General features: G+C 47.2%; 1 protein-coding gene across 2 annotated transcripts; it reads left to right on the forward strand.

Moving 5' to 3' along the window:
• Positions 1-95: 95 nt before the first annotated feature.
• On the forward strand, positions 96-21,152 carry LOC146175981 (uncharacterized). 2 transcript variants are annotated; one of them, XM_084582337.1, is made up of 4 exons: positions 96-366; positions 6,069-6,146; positions 17,642-17,728; positions 18,076-21,152. In XM_084582337.1, exons 1-4 carry the CDS (start codon positions 249-251, stop codon positions 18,348-18,350), a joined length of 558 nt encoding a protein of 185 aa, XP_084438463.1. In that variant the 5' UTR covers positions 96-248; the 3' UTR covers positions 18,351-21,152. The 2 variants fall into 2 exon arrangements, with proteins under 2 accessions (XP_084438463.1, XP_084438464.1); XM_084582338.1 differs by lacking the exon at positions 6,069-6,146 and having other exon boundaries at positions 97-366.
• The last annotated feature ends 1,631 nt before the right edge of the window (positions 21,153-22,783 follow it).

A 22,783-nucleotide genomic window follows, 5' to 3' on the forward strand; every position in this document is an offset into this window, starting at 1 on the left:
CAAAGCGTCCGGCGCGATTTTCCATCTGCCGGCAAAAGACCTCTCCTTCTGAACCTTCTCATTCTCGTTCAAAGACAGCGTCGTTGCAGCGTCCGTGACGGGGACAGGCCCAATCGGGAAACGGGTTTTGACGCGCTCGTTGCGAACGTAGCGGCGCCGGCGTCGCCAGCGTCAACCGAGGAGGGAAAGAGGAGGAGGCCCACAAGGCCCGCCAGCCGCATTCGAGGTCTGCCCGTTCCGCACTCAGGATGCTCGCCGCAACGTCCTCGGTTCCCCGGTGGTGCGCTTTGGTTGCCGTGTGCTGCCTGGCAGTCGCGGCAGTCTGCCACGCGCTCGAACAGGATGACAGCACGGACAACGCCACAGGTGAGGAGATGACTTCTGGACATGTGTCTTATCGTCTCTCTACATATGTCTGTGGCTCCGGTGTTAGCGGTGCTCGTTGCCACAGGATTGCGCAACTGTCTTGGATCACGCCGACCTCGTTTGCTGGTTCTCCCTCCGCCTCCCTGTCGGTGCGAGTCAAGGACAGAGCTTATCGGGATCAGCTGTTTTCGAAAGGAACTGCGCGCACCTGGCACCGTGCACAGGATGGACGAGAGTGTTTTTGATATCGCTGGCGAGAGCTTGTTCCTCCACGACTGGGAACACCGGTTTCTCCTGAACTTCTCGAATGCGGATTGCCTCGCAAAGAGCTTCACAAGCTCTTTTGTTGACTGAAAGTGTTCCTCTGTCGCACTCGGTCGCTGTCATGGTGCTAACGATTGCCAAGAAGAGCACAGTCTGGCCAGGGTTGGCCTACTGTATCGACAGTATATTTAAAGACGGTGCGGTTATTCTGTCACCTAAGTGGTGGTCATTTGAGAGTTGTAGTTGTTTCTGCTGTCTTCATACCACTGATAATGATTCGCGGGGCCCCCATAACTACTGCAGTTTTGAAACTAGCTCTGTTTTCCAGCGCACTTCGCAATGATTTTGTCATGACATCCCTTTCGCAAGACCGCGTCTCTGCGCATTAGTAGGTGACATAGTGGGCTGTACTTTATATCGATTTTATTGCTGATTACATCGATGCGGTTACTTGTAACAAGAGCTTGCGTTTATTTCGAAGATTGTTGCGTGCGCCTTAATTAAGTGGCGGATGCAGGATCGTCACCATATCAGGAGCATCATCAACGATATTAGCGTTGCAACACTCAGTTAATGCAGGCCAAAGCACAGTCGACTCCGCGGTGATTGTTGTTTGCACAGCTCATTAAAGAGGTAAAACAAGATATCACAAAATTGTAAGTATAACAACTCCCGGGTTATGCGACACAATATAATGACAGAAATTTGTGGTCATTCCTATCACTCTCGACTAGAAACCTCAATGCGCTAATGTCTTTCTTGCCCGCTAAATTGAAGACATGAGTTGGACCCTCTAACCTGTACTCCGCATCGGGCCACGATAGCTGGTCAGCTAAACAATTGTGGTGGTTCGCGGAAAAATAAACCTCCGTGCATCTATTTGGTTGCAGTACTTGCTGGGATAACTTACACATAACACGGCGGTCCGCAAACGTAACTCAAATAATCTCTGCAATGTCACACTATGCATGGTACAAGCTAAGAAAACGGCAAGAAACGAGGCGGCCGAGCTAGTAGAGCTGAGCTCTGGAATAAAATATCATGTAAACAAGACGCCGGGATAAGTGGCGTATTTGTGTCAAAACGCTCTCAAAACACATCGGACGCTAGACCTAAAGACCCTGAACGAGTATGACGTTTATATAACGCAATATTGTCGCTTGTGTTACAGCTTGCGCTGTACTGTATATCCACGGGCAGCTCTGAGCAACGCCAGGCAGTTCGTACAGCTCGGGAAGTGACAAGAATCGTCACTCTACGTCCTATCCGGCTCATATGATGCCGTGACCCCTTCGCTTCCGTCGTCTCCGTACGTGATGGCTTCCAACCATTTCCCCGGGAGATTCCAGGCTTCTGCATATCTCTTCTTCGTCTGCCGACGGACGTATCGGCTGTCATACACGGGTCGTGTGCTTTGCTTTACTGATACATCTATCTCGCTTCCTGGCTTCTGGTTTCTGTGCGCCTGCTTTTGTCTATCTTTTTTTTTTTGTTCTACGCAAACCTATACAGCTCGCGTTTCAGAGATAGGCGTCACTGGGGCAATAGCAATGTTGATACGTCTTTCGTCTTTTCGCACCTTGTCAGCCTCCACGACAAGAAAGATGCCTATGGATTCAGTCTTCGTATCATTCGTCGTTTCGCAGTTGCCCTGGGGAGCGTGGTAGCAATGAATCCGCAGACCCTTGAGTTTACCCTCTATAATGCCGATATGTATACGAGTACATGGACACCAGTACACGAACGCCAGTGCATGACATCTGTGTTTAAGGGCCAGTACATCGAGACCAGTTCGCGGAAACCAGTACATCAGCACAGTGAGCTCTTTATATTGGCATCAATTGATGGTGTCTAAAATGTATTAGGACCAGCCAGTGCGTCGAGACCTGTCCGCGAGGACCAGTGCTTGAGACCAGATTAATCTCAGGGCAATACTTCATGGTGGCCGGCTCATGCGCATAAGCTAATGAAGCCAGTACAATGAGACCATTTAATCAAGGCTAGCACATGCCCTCAGCCAGTTCTGTTCCAAAAATAAAACCTTTTAAGTCTTCTATGCAGCGGCTACGGTCGCAGAGGGATTTAATAAAACAACTGCGACGTGACTCGGAACGAGTGCGGTTCAACCGACACATTGATTTCAATTGATGAAGTCTAATATATGGTGACAAGTCGGTGTGTTGAAACCAGTCAACGAGGACCAGTGCGTTGACTTCAGATAGATTAATTTCTGGGCATTAGTTCGTGGTACCAGCTCATGGGCAGCAGCTAATGAAGCCAGTGCAGTGAGACTACTTAATGAAGGCTGGCACATGCCCTCGGCGACTACTGTTTCAGAATAAAGCCTCTTGGGTCTTAGACAGGCGACCGTTACGATCGCAAAGGGGGTTTAATAAAACAGCGGCTCGGAACGAGTGCGGTTCGACCAGCTTGTCCCTCGCCTCTCCTTTCTCGCTCTGTCTGAGTGCGCACTTGGCCACGGCGTCGGGTTTTTTCCGCGAAACGATCCGAGGACACGCACATCCTTGAGCTACCCATACGAGCGCGAACGAGGATATATATACTATATTCGCCGCACATCGAGATTCCGCGAGAATCGCGTACTCTCCGTTCTCTTGGTATGGGCTTCATACATTCTCCTTCGTGTGCGTGGTGCGCTCCATCGCTAAGCGCTCGTTTCCACGCAAAGCTATTTCTTCATTACTGTCGTCTCGCGTTGGCAACCTCGGCAAGGTGCCATATCTGAAACAGGAATCGCACCTTGAATTTCCATACTGGAAATTATATTTTGTTTCCTTGTTTTTCATGCAACGCTGAAGGTGAGTCAGATTGGTTTCTTCGCAATGTCCAGGCGACAGGTTGTTTGCGGTCGGTGGTCGCAGCTGGTTAGAGACATAGAGTTTCTTACACTAACTAGAGGGAAAGCTGAGGGCGCTGCACTAGCCACCATGGGCGCGCTAAGAATTATGGGCCGGTGTGCTACTTGATGCGGGACGGTCGGTTTTTCTCGGGTGCACGGAGTGGCGTTACTATGATGTTTCTTTTTCATCATCATCATCATCATCATCTCGAGGTGCGTACATAGACCGCAAAAGCTATAGTAGCGAAGGTGCAAAAGCAGACGTCGCCAATAAAAGGTGTCGTTTCCCGAAATGCCACTGAAAACTTTCTTAAGTAATTGCACAACCATAAATATTTCCAAAACGTTTTTTTTTTCTTTCAAAGCGTGCCTATTAAGTGCGAAATACTGGTATTTGTGCTGCTCAAAACTAAGCCAATAGGAGAAAGAGCCATCGCTTATATTTGATAAATCTCACACTGACATGCTGTTTCTCTCTCTTATTGCAATTTATAGTCATAAAATTGAATGTTACATTATTGTTTATGGTAGAACAACGTTTATCTTTGCATTAGTTTTGACCAAAAGTTGTAGTTCTGCACTCAGTAGCTATCTGACCCATGATGCTTTGAGCGCCCATGGTTGCTGAACCGGTCGTCAGGAAAATCCATGTAAACTCCCATAGATGGCAGCCCAGCTTTTCATCTAGGTAAGAGTAAGAAAGTCTATAGTTAGAGGGGTCGCGTTAAATGAAACATGCTCGCTGGGTTCGCTACTAACGATTGCTATAGTCGCAACATCCTCCTTGTGACTTGAAGGCTAGATGTATGGTACGCTCTGTGTGAAGAGCCAACTAATTTTTCTCTTCCTTTTCTGTTGAGGGCAGCGAAAGGCTGGTCTCAGATATCTCTGAAAGAAAAAAATAAGGCGCCGCAGGAACTATGTTCTTTCCGTGAGCAACATTTTGGTCAAGCCGGAGGTCTCTAGTCAGAAAAAGTTTCTTTATACATGACCCGGCATCCTACATGACTGTGTTATAAGCGAATCCCTCCCTGAGGAACGGAGACACGTAAGCTTAGTCAGGCATGCCTTAAAACAAGCCTGGTCAAGGAATTAATGGCTCAGAAGGAATAAACATGCACTGAAGTTCTGCTAGCGCTCTTCAAATGCAACAAAGCCAGTGCCACTTCAAGGTCACTGACCTTGTTGACGGAGCGCGAGAGGCTTGCTTATTTAGTGCATTCCGAAAGGTATATGTGTATTTCTGAATAAATGAAAACACGCGGCCAAGCGGACGGGACGGGGGTCCAGGACAGGTCTACTAAGGCTGTTGAACTAAACAGATCACCGCAAGCAGTCTCAATACAAACCTCTATAGCGTCTCAGCCCAGGCACAGGAAAAAGACAGATCCAGAGCTAGATAAGGATCCGAGTGGCCATCTTATCTATAAGCTCGAAAAAGAAAGACACACAAGTGGGAGAGTTCTGTCATTACGCCGAACGTCCCGGCAGGCGTAAAGAAAAAACCGAGAAGCTCGTGATAGTTGAACTCTCTTCGAGTTTCAGTTGACCTGATCGACTTCAAGCGAGGCATCGTTGAACTCAAGCGCACATAGTCTGGGCACGCTATACCTAGTAATTCCCGCCATGCTTATCAACAATGCAGTGAATTCGTTTTGCTTCTTGGCAGAGGTTTGAGTGAGGCGGACAGGAGGAAGCATTTTGGTATTCAGGCCACGTCTCCCTTGTCACCGTGTACGACCCTCCCTTTCCGATGCCCACGGGTTTCTTAGAGCGTTCGAAGAAAAAAATGCCAAGCTAACGATAGTTCTGGGCAGAGAGGTCAACTTGACTCGCTCCACTTTCTTATTCTTCTTCCCCGAACCACCGGTAAGAATAAAAACAAAACTGATCCAACCTGAAATCATTCCACATAAAAAAAGAAGAGACACGTGCTGTGCCGGTTTTTGTGCCTCTCTTATTTTTTGTGAAATGAATACCAGCCCAGGGATATGAAGGGAGGAGTGCCGAGAATGATAGAGAGCCGAAGAAAATGAAAAGACACTGGGGGTGAGGGGGGAGGGGGCAGAGAGAGGGAGTGCAGAGGCCAGCGTCGAAGGAGCTCTCCCCCCAGCGTCGAAAAAAAGAAAAGCGGTGCGGGATGTTAAAAGGGCTTCCTGCCACCGACATCGCCTGGTAGCTATCGCGTTGCCTATCTGGCGCGATTCGAACGCGGGACCTTATACACCCCAGGCTGTTTGTTTGCCACTGGAATTTCTCGGTCACCGTCCGGGATTTACCCCGCGGTCCTCGCTGCGACATTTTTCTGGCATGGACTATCTTTTTTTTTTTCATTTCGGTTGCAAGTTGTCTCAGAGAGCGGGCCGTATAATTACGTGGTTGGTGGTGTGGTTTCTCAATTCCTCTTTTAAATGTGTTTGTTTGTTTGTTGAAATCGGTATTTATATGCGTCACTCTATTTCCTCACGCTTTTCTAATTTTTGAGGCTCCGTTACTTTTTACGTGCAATGATACTGAGCCTACTGCTTTTGTGTTTATCTTTCTTATCTCAGTTCTGGCTGTCTACCTTTCTGTCCAGGTAACCTTTTGTGGGTTCTCGTGCGTGGTCCTCTCTTAGGCCTTGCCTCTCAACTGCCCTTTTATCCGAGCCTACCAGGTCAGTGGAAATTTGTTACGGCTAGAGGTTAATGCCTATGACGTGCACGAACCCGTAGCTAAGGATTTCAGTATGGTATGGACACAATGGCACAAGGGTTGGTGGCTGGGTATTTTAAAACTTGCCTAACTCTCGACGCTGTAGACCGCGCTTGTACGCAAGGTGAAAGCGCCTTTTCGAAGCATCATATTTCTGATCCCACTAAGTTACATAGCGAATGTACAAATTAAAAAAAAATATCTTGCATGCAGAAACTGAAAAGTGATGTCGAATATCGGCGCAGAGGTCATTCTCAAACGCTCAAGCAACGGTCTTGGCAATTGTCGCCTTGATTAGTTGGAAGAGCGAACTTTTCACGACGAAGCGTCTTGCAAGCTCTCTAAAATCTCATTTTCCAACAGTTTTCTCGACACATGTGTTTTTTCGAGGTCGGAAACAGTTTATGACGTGAAAGGCGCATGATTACATTAATAACAGAACAATTGGATGTCTTTGGACATTTTTCTGAGATATACGGCAACGCAAATGCAGGTTGTAGTCATCTGGTGTTCTGTCTGTGTTCCGTGCACAGGAGCGTATAGACTTTCCGCTGCAGCACTGGCAGGTGGTACGTCATTTACATATCTTTCCATTCCACAAATGGCATGGTTTCCCGATAGTCAGAAAATTTTTGGGTTTTGATTGATTAGAACTTAAGAGAACACCTCGGTGCAACTCCTTTTTGTTCATGACGACCCGTCTTCAAATGTTTGATCAGCGCCCCAAACTTTTTCAGCAATAACTTCGGTCTAAAGTGCGCACCTTACGCACGGCTTTTTCGTGGGAAGTTTTCGCTATTCCCAAGCTGACGGTGCAAGGTTGAACTATTACGATCATATAGTTAAATCACTTGGCAGACTGGTCTGACCGTGATCCCGTCCGTTTACAGCTCACAGACTTAACAGTCCGCAGCTACTCGGCTAGTCACCCAGCTTACAAACTGCCGTTTAGAATCTAACGGTCTTATGTCTTACAAGGACCACCTGGTTTTAACAGATAACAAGATCGCACGTGCTCGCATCACGGCAACAGCCTGGGAATGTTCCCAGCTTCGCAACTCAGAATGTTAAGCAGGAAAAGTTTCTCGGAAGACCCCAGCACTGTGGTTTATTTTGCGAGAGCGTTCAGATCGCATCGAATAGAGGCATTTGCTGCTGGGTTCGCGACGGAATTTCGAGAAGCAGGATTCCCGCATTTCGGCACAACCTAGAGTGCGCGTGCGTCGCATCTCGTTTCACGCTCCGCCGAGCGCGACGCGCGTCAGGAACCCGTAATCGCCGGCGAGAATCAAAGGGCAAACGAAGAAGGGACGGGCAGGCAGACAAGAAAGATGAAATTCTTTTGCTTTTACGCAATGCCAGTAGGAGACACTGCAGCCGAAGCTGACAATCAGTCGAACTTGGCACAGATCGGCGGCGGTTTCTTCAAAGTGGACGCGCTCTAATTGTCAGAGCTTGCGGAGCAGCCGAGACTTGAGTTTGGCCTGGACATGACGAAGTTGTATTTCAGATCCTCGGGAAACGGGGTCGAACGCTTTAAAACCTAAGAGTGTTTTTTTTTTTTCTTCGCAGCGGAGAGGAACCATATGGAGCATGAAGGGTTGTTGCAGAGAATGAGCGTGTATGTGGACGGCTCAAATTATGGCTCGGGGATCTAGAGAGTGCGTTACAGGCGAAGCTAGAAAGAGGGACTCGTAAGGCAAGGCATGAGCCCGTCGTTGTATTGCCGCAACAGCCCCTAATCCGTTCTTCGTCGCTGTCACTGTGGAAACGAACAATTTTTGCCAAAAACTCCAAGCGTCTTTCAGCAAACGATATACACACACAAATTATCGTCGTATGTAGGTAGGGTGTGAACTAATATATTTGTGAACGCGAGTGGAAATGACCAGATATTTCCCTGTAGATGAAAAATAGGAGTATATGTTAGCAATTTATTTGACCAGCACTGCTATTTATGCTTTGAATGCAAATAAATCGACAGTCTAGCCTAAATCAGCACCACATAACCATCTCAATATGCTCAAACCATGACACGATCCCAGCTTTCCTATGAATGATGCCAGGAATGTACAGTTTGCCAAATAAATAAACGAATAAATAGTCAGCGCTCCTGCTAGAGCACGTGCAAACATTCGCGCGCGCGCGTGCGCGCCAGATATTAGTTTTCTATCCGTCATTACACATGCGGACGTGACCGGAACTCAATACAGAAGCCTCGCGATGAAGCTGCTTTTCAGTTGGTATTAGTTACGGAGTCGCCGTCAGGTCACCTGCTTATATGGATAGATGCAGCTGCGTGTCTGGGGAACCTCGACACGTCACCGCGACACGTTACAACGTCGTTACGCAAAGAGCGTTGGGAACCGCCCTTAACGAGGACTACATGCTTGAGGCGCGCAAAACGTCAGCGTCTCGACCCTTTGTAGGAGCCGCCGCCGGCGACTCATTTGCATGAGCGGAACTCGTTGGGTGCATGTTTAAATGTGGCTTCATTTCACTTCCTGTCTGCAACGCTAGGTGCAGCAAACTTCGCGACAACCCCCAATGTTGTTATATCATTCAGCACCGTCTTGCTTTTTTCTTGCAAAAATAGTAAAGCAAAGAGAGATGAAGACGGGGGAGCCGTTTTTTTTTTGTTTGTTTGTTTCCTGGTTTCACAACGAAAATGACGTGAGTGGTGACTGAGGGAAGTTATTTGCGTTAGATTCTTAACGGTATGAACTGTTCTCGTGATGATAAGCCAGGTGCATATGAAACAGCTAGTAATGACCAGATGAGCATTACGGCCGCCTGCTGTGTGCCATCTACGGCGGAGACGATGGTGAGCTACAGAGGAAGGAAAAACGTCTTCAGGACGCGCGAAAAGCGATCTGAACGCACAGGTACCACACCCGGTAACTTTTCATTACGAAAGATGAAAAGCATGCGATTCCGCACTTGTACGTACAAGTGCGGTCGGTAGCTGCTGCTGGAAGAGAGATATAGGTTTCGATTGTCGCTCACGCGTACGAGAAATTTTAGTCTCTAAAGTGCATTGGGTGAACAGCGTTACAGGCATGTCATGCGATGTTTACAAGAAGTGCATGCGTTGCTCACAACCATTAATTTACGCTCTCTATAGCAGGCAAACCAGATGAAGGAACTGGGCCATATCTGAACGAGGAAAATTAGGTCCATAATTCAAGAGTCGTTACAAGACCCAATGCCTAATCACTAATAGATAAAAATATGACTAAAATTGTCATGGTTATTCTACATCTCATTCAGAGCTGGTGAAAAAGGGAACATGTGCATGAATAACACAGCTGATATCTTTCCGCACGAATAAACGGAATAGCTATCATAAAATTGTGCTTAAGTGCGTATGTCGCTAGGTTACGGCAGCCTACAGTCTATGACTTTGAGCTGGACTGTAAGCGAGCGAGCCAAAGCAGGGCAGCTTATCTTCACTTTCTTTCAGATCGGTTGAGCTTTTGTATGCACCAGTGGTAGTTAAACCTTGACGTCAGGTTGGCATGTTAGTCTGGCACCACCTTCTTCAAATAACATATTTACGCCCAGTGAGTGTGACGACGACTGATTCAGGTTCTGCTACCAAGCAATAATTTGATCCCCCGCTATGCCACTCGCCGCAGCTGTTCAGTGCCCGCGGCGTCAAGCTGCTGGGCCTGAGGTGGCTGGGTCAATTACGACAATTAGATATCGATACACGCAAATGGCAAACGCGCCATGGTGGTGTGCGTGCCATGTCATGGCACGTTAAAGAACTCCTTATGATCGAAATTATTTTGATGCCATCCATTGCTGTCTCTTTCTTAGCCCTGGGATGTCAGCTCCAAATACTATACCATATTACACCTATACCACAATACGATATTTTACTGCGTCTTTTGAGGCAAGTACTTCGAAAAAAAAAAAAGAGAAGAAAACGAACGTTCTTACCTCTACTTCTTATGGAAGAGGAAGCGGCTAGGAACAATATGCACGTATGCGCTTTATCTGGACGCTATGTGGCAGAACACATTTCTTCTGTCGAACAGTGATGCTATAGAGCTTTTACTTACAGCACACTTAGGGACAGTAACTTGAAAGATTCGTCTTACGCTTGCATTTGGCACGGAGAGAACTTGGAAGCGAAAGCTAACTGTAAACCTGTTTACAGCTAGTTAGTAAGAACAGGGTCATAGTTTAACCGACTCCCTGACACGGTGCCACACGGACAAGTTACACCGCAACGAGGGATGCTTGCACAAGGCTTCCTTTGCGGAACTACTCGGTCATACTTTAGTCAGGCGGAACACGCTCGCACGCTCGGAGACACGATCGAGGGCGGCATCAGGAACGATGCCGCGACCAAAGAGAGCTAGGTGCAAAGGAGAAAGACTCCACTCAGGATTCCGCACAGCGGTTGCATAAAACATGCACCTCGCACCCGCATCCTGCATCGACCCCGTCATTTCTCCGTCAAGGCCTCGTCTCGCTTCGTCGATGGCTTCCTTGACGCGACTACCCGAGTACGCCACGGAGACGCTGATGATCCATCCCTTTCTCCTCAAGCGTGCCGTGCAAGTGACGCCACCGCTAGCGCCCGAGACCGTGTGTGTATGCGTACGTGACTCCGGAAGGCTTTTCTTCGTAGTTATCGCTTGAACGACTCGTGTAGCGAGAAGCACGGCTGCGGGATTTGCGTGGCTCAACGCGCTCGTGCCGTTGTCAACTCCTCGAAGCAGCGCCACTTATCATCAGAGGGCGACAAAAGAAGTCACGCCGCGCCGCAGCTGTGAACCTTGAAGAGATTCGTCGCCACTGCTTTGCGACGAATCAAGAAGCTCTTCCGGCACTTTCCAGGGGCGGTATATACAGTCACTGTATTCTATGGACACCGCACTAAAGACGTGCGCACTAGCGATTGCCGGACTCATCATCAATGCAACGGACGTGCGTTGTGATTAACCGTTTGTTTAGACTGAGCCGAGGGCGTCTTCGTCATTGCCATTGGGAGCGCTAAAATGATAGAAGGGGATAAAAGCTGATTATAGTTTTGCCGATTAGGTTTGTCCGCTAGGTATGAAAACCTGCATAGACTGCTATCCTGCTATCGCCTGCGCCCTTTCCAATGTTATCGCGCGTATTTTTTTTTTTATAAGGGGGCGACTTGGCGATCGGCGGATGCTGTCGAGAGACCTCCGGAACATGTAAAAAATCGGAAGAATTTGGGGGGGGGGGGGGGGGGGGGGGGCATTCTGCGCAGAAGTGAAGTTTTAAAAAATACGTCTGTGGGGTAGCTAGACTCAGCCTGGAATACCCTGCCGTGTTAAGGACTTACCTTTCACCAATCTAAAACACGTTATTCTAGCAAATTTCCTGATTCTCTTTTTGGCTATCTGCGGAAGCTTTGTTGCTGCAACAGATATCCCCTTATTCATCAGTTATTCTCAATCGCTTCTAACGCGGCCTCGTGAACGAGCCTCGCAATATTGACGAGGAAAGGAACTCTGCATTGCATGCGCAATTTCATTTAAGGTTTGGTTTGGTTTGTGGGGTTTAACGTCCCAAAGCAACTCAGGCTATGAGAGACGCCGTAGTGGAGGACTCCGGAAATTTCGACCACTTGGGGTTCTTTAACGTGCACTGACATCGCACAGCACACGGGCGCCTTGCTTTTCGCCTCCATCGAAAAGCTGCCGCCGAGGCCAGGATTCGATCCCGCGTCCTTGGGAACAGTAGTCGAGCGCCGTAACCACTGCGCCACCCCGGCGGGGCCAATTTCATTTAAGGCCGGTGTGACTGAAGAGATATTGCACACCTGTTTTAAGGTGAAACTCCTCGCGTCCACATAGTACAATACTGACACCGCGCTCCCATGCACAGCGCTTTTTAACCAAGCTAGTGTGTGCACACAAGGCCAAAGCGCGCACACACACACACACACACACACACACACACACACACACACACACACACACACACACACACACACACACACACACACACACACACACACACACACACACACACACACACACACACACACACACACACACACACACACACACACACACACACACACACACACACACACACACACACACACACACACACACACACACACACGCGCGCGCGCGCGCGCGCGCGCGCGCGCGCGCGCGCACGCATATGCAAGCACGCACGCAAACGTAGGAACAGACCCTTAACTACTGTGACTTGCAGTTCATGGTGAGGCGATCGAGAGAATCCGTCCATGCATTACAGAGGCCGCATAACGCAATCTGTGTTTGCTAGCGGCGCTTCTGCAGTGGAGTTTGCGGAACGCCTTGAAACCTTTAATAACCGGTGCGCACTGTGCACCTCTACCTGATAAGTAGTGTATTATTTTTTTTTTCTTGCTACTGTCTGACAATGGAGGGGGAAACAGGTGTTCAAAAGGAAGACAAATCGTGGAGGCAAATGGGTCTTGCGCGCACGGTGGTGCGGACTCTAGCATTTTGCAGACGGAAGTGACTCATGACAGCACGGCAGCTGCCTTGTCCTGTTGTCACAGAAAAAGTAGTGGCGAGCCAACACGCTGTTTAGTCGTAGCGTTTGTCCACGTGTTGGCAAGCGATTAAAAAAAGAAGAAGAAAAGAACTAGAGAACAGCTCACATAACCGGGTACTGCAGTTATCTGTGTAACGCTCGCCTCGCATGCGAGAGAGTGTTACATTATCCACATTGTCGTAGATCCAGCTGTTCTGTAACGGGCACATGCATCACCCGAGTATGTGCTCGCTTTTTTTAAACTGTCTTTCGGTCTCTTAAAAAACATAATATAAAAACACCGATGCTTGCAGTCAGCAAATGCGTGTCGCTAACGTGTTTTTCCTAGTGGCACTCACTGATAATAAAACTAAAGCTAAAGAAACAGCAGTTCTCTTCTAGTACCAAGTGCATACTAGAGGAAATAGGGCGGGACCCGGATTCTAAAAAGCAAATGCGTAACCTCATCGAGTGGAGACGTTCGCAAACCAGCACGCGTGAAGAGGTTTATTCCGACCTACCTACAACGCAGCTTTTTTCACGGTGCGTGAACGGCACATCCGTTGGAAAACAAAACATTTACCCCAGCAGGCGAGGCATAGTAATGTGCTTGGCTGGCGAGAGGGAGGAAAGGAGAGGGATTCTCGTTTTATGTGTTATCGGCACAGACTTCTCATGTCCTGCTTATGCATCCACTGGAATGATGTAATCTATTCTATGTGCTGCTGCTTGCTTGAGTGACTCGGTGTCGTCATCTGCTTCCGCAAGCGTGAGCTGGTTAAGATTGTAGGGCGCGGGAAATATGGACGTTTCCTTGTTTCTCACGCGCAGCGTTAGGGCTGTTAATATGTTTTTCCTTACGGCTGCGAGTATACCATTCTCGTCGGGAGACCGCTGTGTCCCAGAAATGTGTTGAGCAGAATTCCAACCGGGCGAGGTTTTGAGTCCCCTCTCCGAAACTTAGCACCATATTAAATCACTGCGTATTTCATGTCACTCGACGCTTACTATACGAGCAGTTTATGGCACTTGGATGGCAGTCCGCCGCAATGGTGCAGTGGTTAGGGCGCTCGATTACTATGCACAAGGATGCGGTATCGATCCCGGCCGCGACGGCCGCTTTTCGAAGGAGGCAAAAAAGCAAGGCGCCCGTGTACTGCGATGTCAGTGCACTTTAAAGAACCCCAGATTGTAAAAATTTTCGCAGCCCTCCACTACACCGTCTCTCATAACATGAGTCCTTCTGAGTCTTTAAACCCCATAAACCAAACCGTATGGATGGCAGTGAAGGAAAACAAACACGGGGCCATTTCCTGGTAGTAACTTGGAGCGGACTTCTTTCTGCAACCACTGCTTCAGGAGCATATAAGATCCGTTCTTGGGACGGAACGACATTGTTGGCCCCTTCTTCAGTGACGTAAATGCCTTAAGAATCACTTATAATCATACGGGACCAAACGATTTTTCAGTGGACCTGTAAGATGTAAATTTGAGGGCATTATATTTGCACACTTCCGTTTACATTAGGCGACTTCTTGGGAGAGCAGTTCCTTGTCCTTTCAGATGGCGTGAAGATTGAATGAATGCCACTGATGGAGATTATAAGGAATTTACGATGAACACCCTTGCAGTGTTTTTTTTTTTTTTTTTTTTTCGCACGCCACATCGCACCGACAAATGTCTGCCTGACTAACTCGCCTATAGCTCTCCCATACCATGCCGAATGAAGTGGACGTCTATCCTTTATGGAAGAAATTTTGTCATTGTGGCCGCATGCAAGACAGCTCGCAACTTAATGGTGCAAATACAACAGCACACAGTATGAACTGCCCTGTTATGTAGAACTAGACGGCATCACTCTTCCCAACATCGTTGCTTCCTGGAGCGTACAAAACATATATATATATATAGCCCGGGCAGGAGAGCCCTTGTAAAAATTGCGCACTTTAGAGCCTAGACCGAATGTAAAGAGATAAGTGTATTATGACTTTGCTGCGTGTTACACAAGACCTTAAGTTTCTTAAATCTCTCCAACCCCTTCCGCCGTGCCTTGTTTCGTAACATCAGGTGTCGCTTTTCCTTTTCTCTAGTCGTCGCTTTTCCATTTTCCATTATTCAAAGAAGGCCGGCACGACAGCATTTCTAGATTTGGCCTCCGTCCAGCTAAATCCGGCTGCCTCTAAACGGCGAACAATGCTATCTGCGATCTCGTTCCTGCTGGCCGTTTGTCTTAGCCGCTGAACCAGCTGCATTTAGTTGGCAAATGAGCAAAATCTGCGGCTGTGCCAACTAAACACAGCCACGCCTCTAGCGGTGAGGTCAACAAGGTTACCTGCTGGTCTGAAATAAATAAATAAAAAGAAGCTAAGGAAACGGAGCACAAAAACAACAAAACGACAGTTCGAAATCGAAATCGTCCTCCACTGGCAGCGTGTTTGCGACGAAGTCATTTTTCCCTTGTTTGCCTCGCAAACAAAAAAAGCTTATCTTTCAGCTTGCTATAGCTTCGAGGTGGGTTGCAATTGTAGTCGTCCTTAGTCTCCTGGAAGCGAATGGGAAAGTTGCAGGAGGTTCCTCTTCCTTGTTTTCGTCCTTCGACAGGAGGGCTCGCGTCTTATTCACGCCGCTGCTGCTGCCGGTAGTTTCTATGCCACAAGACAAGACTGACGGCGAGAGGTGGCGCAACGCTATCTCGTTCGCTGCTTACTCGGTGATGCTTAGCTTATTCTTTTCTATTCATATATATATATTTTTTTTTGCTCGACGTCCCTCTTGTGTCATCGATGGCGTTTTCCGGTGTCCAGCAGCCTCTACAAGAGTTATGCAACGAAAGGACCAGGAAGACATTTTTCCGCAAGTTCATATAGATGCCAATCAATCGTCTTTGGCGCCATGCAGTAGGCGAATCACAATGGCTGAGACGATGTTTTGTGCTGCGCACACTTTGCGCACTGCAGGAACTTACGCTCGTTCTGTCGATGATGAAATTGGGGTTAATGGTGGCTCAAAGTTGGTCAAAAGTTCCCAGGGTTGGCTCTTGTGCAGTTTAGTGCGGCCAGTTTCAGTACGTAACTCAAAAACATTGCAGACAGTGCAAGACACTCAAAGATCAAATAGATAATAGTGTAATTACTTAATACGTAGAAATTCGCTGACGGATCTGCGCATTCATAGCTCCAAGCGGCAAGCCTTAGCAATGGCTTCGTAACCACAGGTTTTGTCGCGTGGCACCCACCGGATGTCGCTATCTTGAGGGCAAATAGGCGCTTCAAGAACCAAGAACTACCATCGTCTCATCGTCTAGCTGTGTCCGAAAAGATGGCTCTGCTGAAAACCCCGTATCGACCGACCAGCCTTGACATGAAAGGAGCGCAGATGGGAACGGTGTTGTTGTTGTGGCTGTAGGAAGAAGGAAAAGAAATTGCACGGGCCTGCTACTGGCTCTGTATCTGAGCTACCTCCGCTGCCTCGTACAGACAGAAAACAGAGAAGAAAGAAAAAGAAGAGGGAGAGAAAGACGCGCGCGGCAACAACAGCCGTCGTCCACCACCGAAGCGATGGCGGATGCAATGACGGCCTACAACAGATAAAAATTTGGTGGCAGGAAAGCCCCCGCCGCAAGCGGCGGTGACCTACCTGTCCCAGCCCGAACAAAAAAGCTGCATGACATAGCGGTGCATCGGGGATCTGCGTTACGCGCATTACGTGAGGCTAATGGTTGCGCAAAGCTTTCGGGCGTCTCTGGGTTGTGTCGGCGTACGCGGAAGAACAGTATAGCGAGCTCTGGAACATCAGCAGCAACAGCGCGCATATGGTGGGAAGCCCCGATGCCCGGACAGCATCGTACGACTCTCAGCAATCAGCATCCCTCGTGGCAGCCCACCTCCGCGAGCGAACGAGAGATTCGTGCATTTTTTGTTGTATTTCTTTTCTTTCCTCTTTGACTTCACCGTGGTGTCCTGCCTTCCCCGTTTACGAGTTTCCCGTTTTCGCGTAGTCACATCCTGTTGCGTCTTTACCCGATGTGCCGCTGATGTTCCCCGTTTCCTTCTTCATATCTTGACATATGTTTTCTTATTGTGTTGCTGCTTGTTTACACTTTTCCTCTTGCGCAAACGTTTAAGGTTTCTGTTATGTGTACGCGGCGTTCTCTTCTTTCTTGGAAATGCAGGAGACTGGCTTTAATAGCTTTTTGTCTCGCCTTTTCTCGTTCACTTCGCGGATTTTCCCCGTATGGTGCGATCATGAGCTCGAGCGTAGAGAGAAATAGCGGTTAAATATAGAGACCTTGCATACCGACGACGAGACGTGAACTTGGAGTAGGCTTGCGACGCGCTTTTGCGATGCCTCGATTGCTCGATGCGCTCTTCTACACGGCGATTTAGGTACGCAGTCTGAGAGTCAGGCTTTTAGAGAGCCTTCGCGAGCCGCTTTTATGAGCACTGCCGGACTTTCTTGATTCGTAGATAGGCGCAAAAGAAAATAAAACGTGTAGTGATAACAACAGGTTATTCTAATCAGCCGCATTCGCAGTGTTTATGTCATAATGTGCTGCCATTTTGGAACCAACCAGGATGCATGTCGTAATCAAGACCATGGCACACAGCGTTCAGTTTTTGGTGACATATAGTATATGGAGGAAAGATACCACATTAGATAAAGAAACATTTCGAATTCGTTCTGTTATTGGCCTATATCTGTGCCAGGATTCTGTTAATATGGCTCGTGTAGGCCATTGACGGCCAGATAAATATAAAAATTCATTTCTATAACAAACACGCTTTGTAACACAATATTTATATATGTTGTTTTTTAAGAAATGCACGCCGTCCACTCACAGACTGTCGTGGATATGTGTGAATTCAGTGCATGTGTTGTCAACAGCTATTATTTAACGCTAAACAGAGAATCATGAAATTTTCTTTTTCTTCTGTGCAGACTCCTGCCCTCCCATTCCAAACTGCGGCATCGGCTACACGTGCAAAGTTGTGAAGCACCCAGACAACTGCCCCATCTGCAAATGCGGTGAGCTGCGCCTTACAATAAGAGCCTTCAAAGATGTAAACTATTCTCGTAGTCCTCATTCGCAGTCAAAAATGCTTAGATGACTTGCACTTTGCGATTGACAGTGTATAACTGATTGATCAATCGATTGGTGAATTGATCAACCATTTACAGACATGCACAGCACATCAAAATCTTTTGGTGTGCTGTTCAGCCTCCGCCGACCTAACTTGGTTAGAATGTCGTATTCAGTGTCTCCTATCGTAAATTTATGTACTGACCAATCAGTCAGTCAATCAAGGAAATAAATGGGCATTAAAAACAATTAGGCAGTGATTAAACTCTTCTACCCTTTTTCTGTGATGCAGTTCCCTGCGATGACAAACCATGTGTGGCCAAGGAAGGCTTCGGCTGCACCTCGATTCAGATGGCCACCGGATGCCGCATGTGCCGTTGTGAACCATGCAAGGAGCTCAAGAGCTGCGACGCTCCATGCACCAAGATCCGCAATCCCGCCGGCTGCCCCGTTTGCGACTGCCCAGGAACCAAGGGACCCTTCCCAACGACGGCCGGAAACCCCGAAGTGGAGAGCAGAGAACCCTTCGACTACCCGAATGACGCCGAGAACAGCTTCGACCCGTGAGAGGAGTGAACGCGGAGTGCAATACGGCCCGAGGGCAGTGTTCTCGACTTGGACTCGAGGGTGTGGACTCGGCTTGTGGACCTTTGCCACATCAGTTACTCGCTGTGAACAACATGTACCCGTGTTTGGCGAAGTTTCTCCTGCATGTCTGCCAATCCAGCAGAAACACGGAACCAAGCTGAGACTCCATGCCTAGTGCATTATGAATGGCTTGGATTCAGACGAACATAGTGCAAACCGTGTAGCCTTTTCAGCTTAAGGTAAACAGAATGCAGTGTACATCAACGCATCAGTTTCAACCCATTTTATGAGGATAAGATTTTACGCTAGTTGAAAGTACACCTCACCTCATAACATTGTCTTCAGTTAAGCTTGAGCTGAATCGGTCTACGCCCAACTCGCAGGTCTTAAAAATGTGCTGTCCGAAATATGCACCTCGTGAAATCGTCCGTTTTACTTGCACTGGCATCACATTTGCATAAGTCGCAAGTGTCAGTAAGTTACGAGAACATGTTGGGAGATTTTCTTCATAGGAAAACAGTTATTTTGTCACGCCTGTCTTCGTTTGAACCGGGAAGGCACCAGCGCTGGTCGCAGGCTGCTTCACATTCATCTTCACCACGCTATCTGTAAGCGCGATAACAGCGCCGTTAAATTGAAATAAACGACGCTGTATCTGTAGGTATTGCACTTCGTAGTAACGCCACCTTATAACACGCGGTTGAAAATAATTCGCCAGGATATAGAATATATCGTAGACAACACTGTGCAAGCATTAAAGCACAGCAAGCTGCACGAGATGTATGTAAATGCTGCATTTTTAATGCGAGTGTGTATGTGTGTGAATGTGTGTGAGATACAAAGCAAGTCGTCCTTTGAGCGAAAATTTTCGAGCCTGCTGGTTGATGAACGGGCGTGATGTTTTTGTCCGTTCATTATGTTGTGAGCACAAAATTCGTCCTCACAGTGTTCCCTCTGCTTATTTGTGCGTCGACATAGTCGCATGCGCATGTAGTTTGCAGAGGGCAGTGTGAAATGAAGAATGCAAATTTGTGTGTTTATTAACGTTCTACTAATTTTCGTCAGGTGGCGCATAAAAGTTCGTCACTAGCTAGATGATAACTATGCTTGATGTGAACGCCGGCGATCTCATGTCAGGCAATTTCATTTTTAAAAATATGCTGCAATGCTAGCTTTATATGCACATTTATGTGTTTAACTGTGTATGGTCGCACGTAGGCTGCTATAAAGGAATTCAGAGGCTTTCAACTGTCGTGTTTGCCTTACAAGCCTTCAAGACCAAAAAAATAAACGGTTGTTTCTTACGCCTTCCTTAAAACACAGTTTGAAAAACGCATCAAATGAACTTAAGAAGGTAATTTGAACTGCCTTCTATATACTATGCACTCACGCGCAGTGATGTGTGTTCATTTGGCCTGCTCTGGTAATTTTGTCGGATACTATGTCGCTCTGTAAATAGGTATGTCCTCTTGGTATTGTTTTATGGAGCATGAAGCATGCAGTGACATGTGCGCATTTAAGTTGAAATTAGCAAGAGCTCTTAATTATGCTCGGTCCAAGACCAGCCTAAAGGTGCTGCGCAGCTCATGACAGCGGCAGCATGAACTAAATCATGGCTTTAGCGATGGTTTCGATGTCAAAATCTATTTGACGAGGTGCCAAGAAAACCTCGTCCTTCAAATCTTCTCTGGTATGCAGCAGGCCTGCTGTTGACTATCTGACTGGCGTCGTAGGCGCGGTATGGGCTTAGTGCAAGCATGAAGCTGCGGTCGGGCATCCACGCATTTGCGTTCACGATGGCAAGTTATTTCCGAAAGAAGTAGTTGGCTTCTAGCACCCCAGTCTGGCTCCACGCCCAGCTTGACGCGAATGCGTGGCATGCAAGTACCAAGAGCGTTATTCAGCGGCCTAGCAAGGTGAAGCTTCGTCCAAAGCACCCATAAAATATTGGTGTGGCTCTCACGTGTGCAGCAGCGCGAAATTTCAGCTTTCAAAATTGTGCATGCCCTTACTGCATCCAAAATTTTATTTCCGCATGCACTTTAGTACACAAACGATATTCAGGTCCTTGGGCGCGCATAGCCTAAAAATGCAAACATAATTTTAATTCATGAATATGCAAATTGTGCATTGCGGCAATTATTCGAGCCTCAATTCGCTGTTATATCTCGAGGTGAGTTTTACGATGCAATGTGAGGCATAGTTTGTAAAAAAAAAAAAAAAAAAAAACGAAATCAAGATGTCGTTGTTTTAACAAAGGCCAGAGTGATTAATTTGGTTTGTTTTATACAAACGTGTGAAGGAACTGTTCGCATGTATAAACAGTGAGGTTGTCCGCATGTGAATGATGTATATGCAAAGATTGGTTCCATACCATCATGTGTCTGTACTAAGGTCAGACTTTCGATCATAGTTAAGTACTGCGAGGAAGCCTCACTGTGCGAGGAGTCAAAAATGTGACTGGATTTCTATTTACATTCTACTGTAAATGCTACGCAAAGTACTGGCAGCAATGTTGTTTATGTGACATTGTTGTTTTCTAGAAGGTTGTTATCCTGTCCAGAGTTCTCATGCATACATGTGTTTTCCATAAACTTATCGACGTGCGTACATAGATGATTTTTGAGCCCTGTCTACTTCAATGGTCGACCTTGCCTTGTTGCTGACACTGTGAGATGGTGTTTATTTGAACACGATTGTAACAACAGCATCTTTGTTTTTCATTGTCAAACGCCAAAGTACCTTTTATGCATTAAACGATGTCAATACAAACCTCGGAAATATGATTTTTACGGTTTCATTCGCACACTAGCCACACAGTCGGATGTATCCTTCTAAAAGTGTACATTTAGGGCCTTCAGTGCAGAACATCCACGCCATGTGGCACTAACGTAACCTTGCTATGTGATTCAGAGGTCTAAAAGCACAACAAATAAAAATAACTAGGTGGCACAATGAGCTGATAACCGCATTAACTGGGAATACGAGGTCCGCCTATTACAACGCTGACAGCGCAGCTAGGTCAGCAGATCAGGGTCTAGCTAAGGGGAAGGTGGAATTAACATTACATTAGACACACAGGTCAATGATTTTACGCTGTAGCAAACCATAACTCTAAACATTGGCCCGAGAGACCAGCATCCTCCAAGAATTTCAATAGCATCACAACTTTCACGGGCCTTCTCGCAATGCAACCCTGGCCTTTCGGAATGCAAGTAGCTTTAAAATCGGACACCCTGGAAGCCCAAAACGCTGATACATTTAGTACAGTCGAGCGCGATTTGAATGTTATCGCGCGAGCGTCTACCAGCCTAGCCCTCCAGGCACCTGGCGGCCGGGTTTGGAACAAGAAAAATTATCATTTCGCACTCTTCTCTCCCTCGTTCGCTGTTCCATACAATAACCATCACCCCCGCGACAAACTCACTGCTCTTTCTCTCTATTTTAAGCTTTCTATTTGTTGCGATAAAGAGTCCAATTTCAGATAATACCGAAGAATACGTCGTGCGCACAACGGTCACTGCCTGTTCGCAGAACCAAAAGAAAAAAAAAAAAAACTGACGTCCCCGGAGGGAGTGACGGCTGCTGAAGGAACAGCAAAAAGAGTGAGGGAAGCTGGTCTAATACCTCCCTCGCCTCGGCAGAGAATTCTGGGCCATGGCGCTGTTCATGTTCCCGGTCGGCACTCGCGCGATAACCTTCAAATCGCGCTCGACTGTACATTTTTATGACCGTATTCGTTCAAGTCTCCACCCCTGGTCTACTTTTTTTCTGCACCACTAGGCTTTCATCCACACCCTTTCTCTGAAAACCTAACATCGGAAACGCCGATTTCGTCTGCTAATAGCTTTCGCTCTTAGAAGTATGATGTCAACCACAAATACCATGCTTTGTTTAAGTTTAGTGAAACTGCAATTAACGGTTTCAAAACTAAATCAGTAAGGATCACGGTAGAGCCTTACTCAACGAGCGCAATCACCACGCGAAGGCATGTCTTCTTGTCGAAACTTTGGATGTTGAGAGTCTCCCCTGATCTCTGTTCATTTTTTTTTTTCTGTTGTCAGGAATATACTCTTCCTGCTTCTCTCCGCTGTAAAATTTGGCGAGTATGTTTTCGCAAAACGCCTAAATATACATTATACATAAATTATATGCCACACGAATGTTCACGCTGTAATATATGTATTTCTTATTCAAATATGATTTGCAAAACTTTTGATGACAACGTCTCAGTAAAAACCTTTTAGTTACAGCGCTCAAAACACTGCAGACGTCCATAAGGTAGTTTAAACCTGTTCTCAGTAAAGACTCAGGTGAATTCCTGGGCGTACGTGCAAATTTTATTCGTAGACGTGCGTGTGTTAACAAGCGTAGCCTAAAGGCCACTTTTTTCCTCGCTTATCTAAACGTAT

The sequence above is a fragment of the Amblyomma maculatum genome, chromosome 10 (genome assembly GCF_055883805.1).
Source record: "Amblyomma maculatum isolate TAMU_Amacu chromosome 10, ASM5588380v1, whole genome shotgun sequence".
NCBI lineage: Eukaryota > Metazoa > Arthropoda > Arachnida > Ixodida > Ixodidae > Amblyomma > Amblyomma maculatum.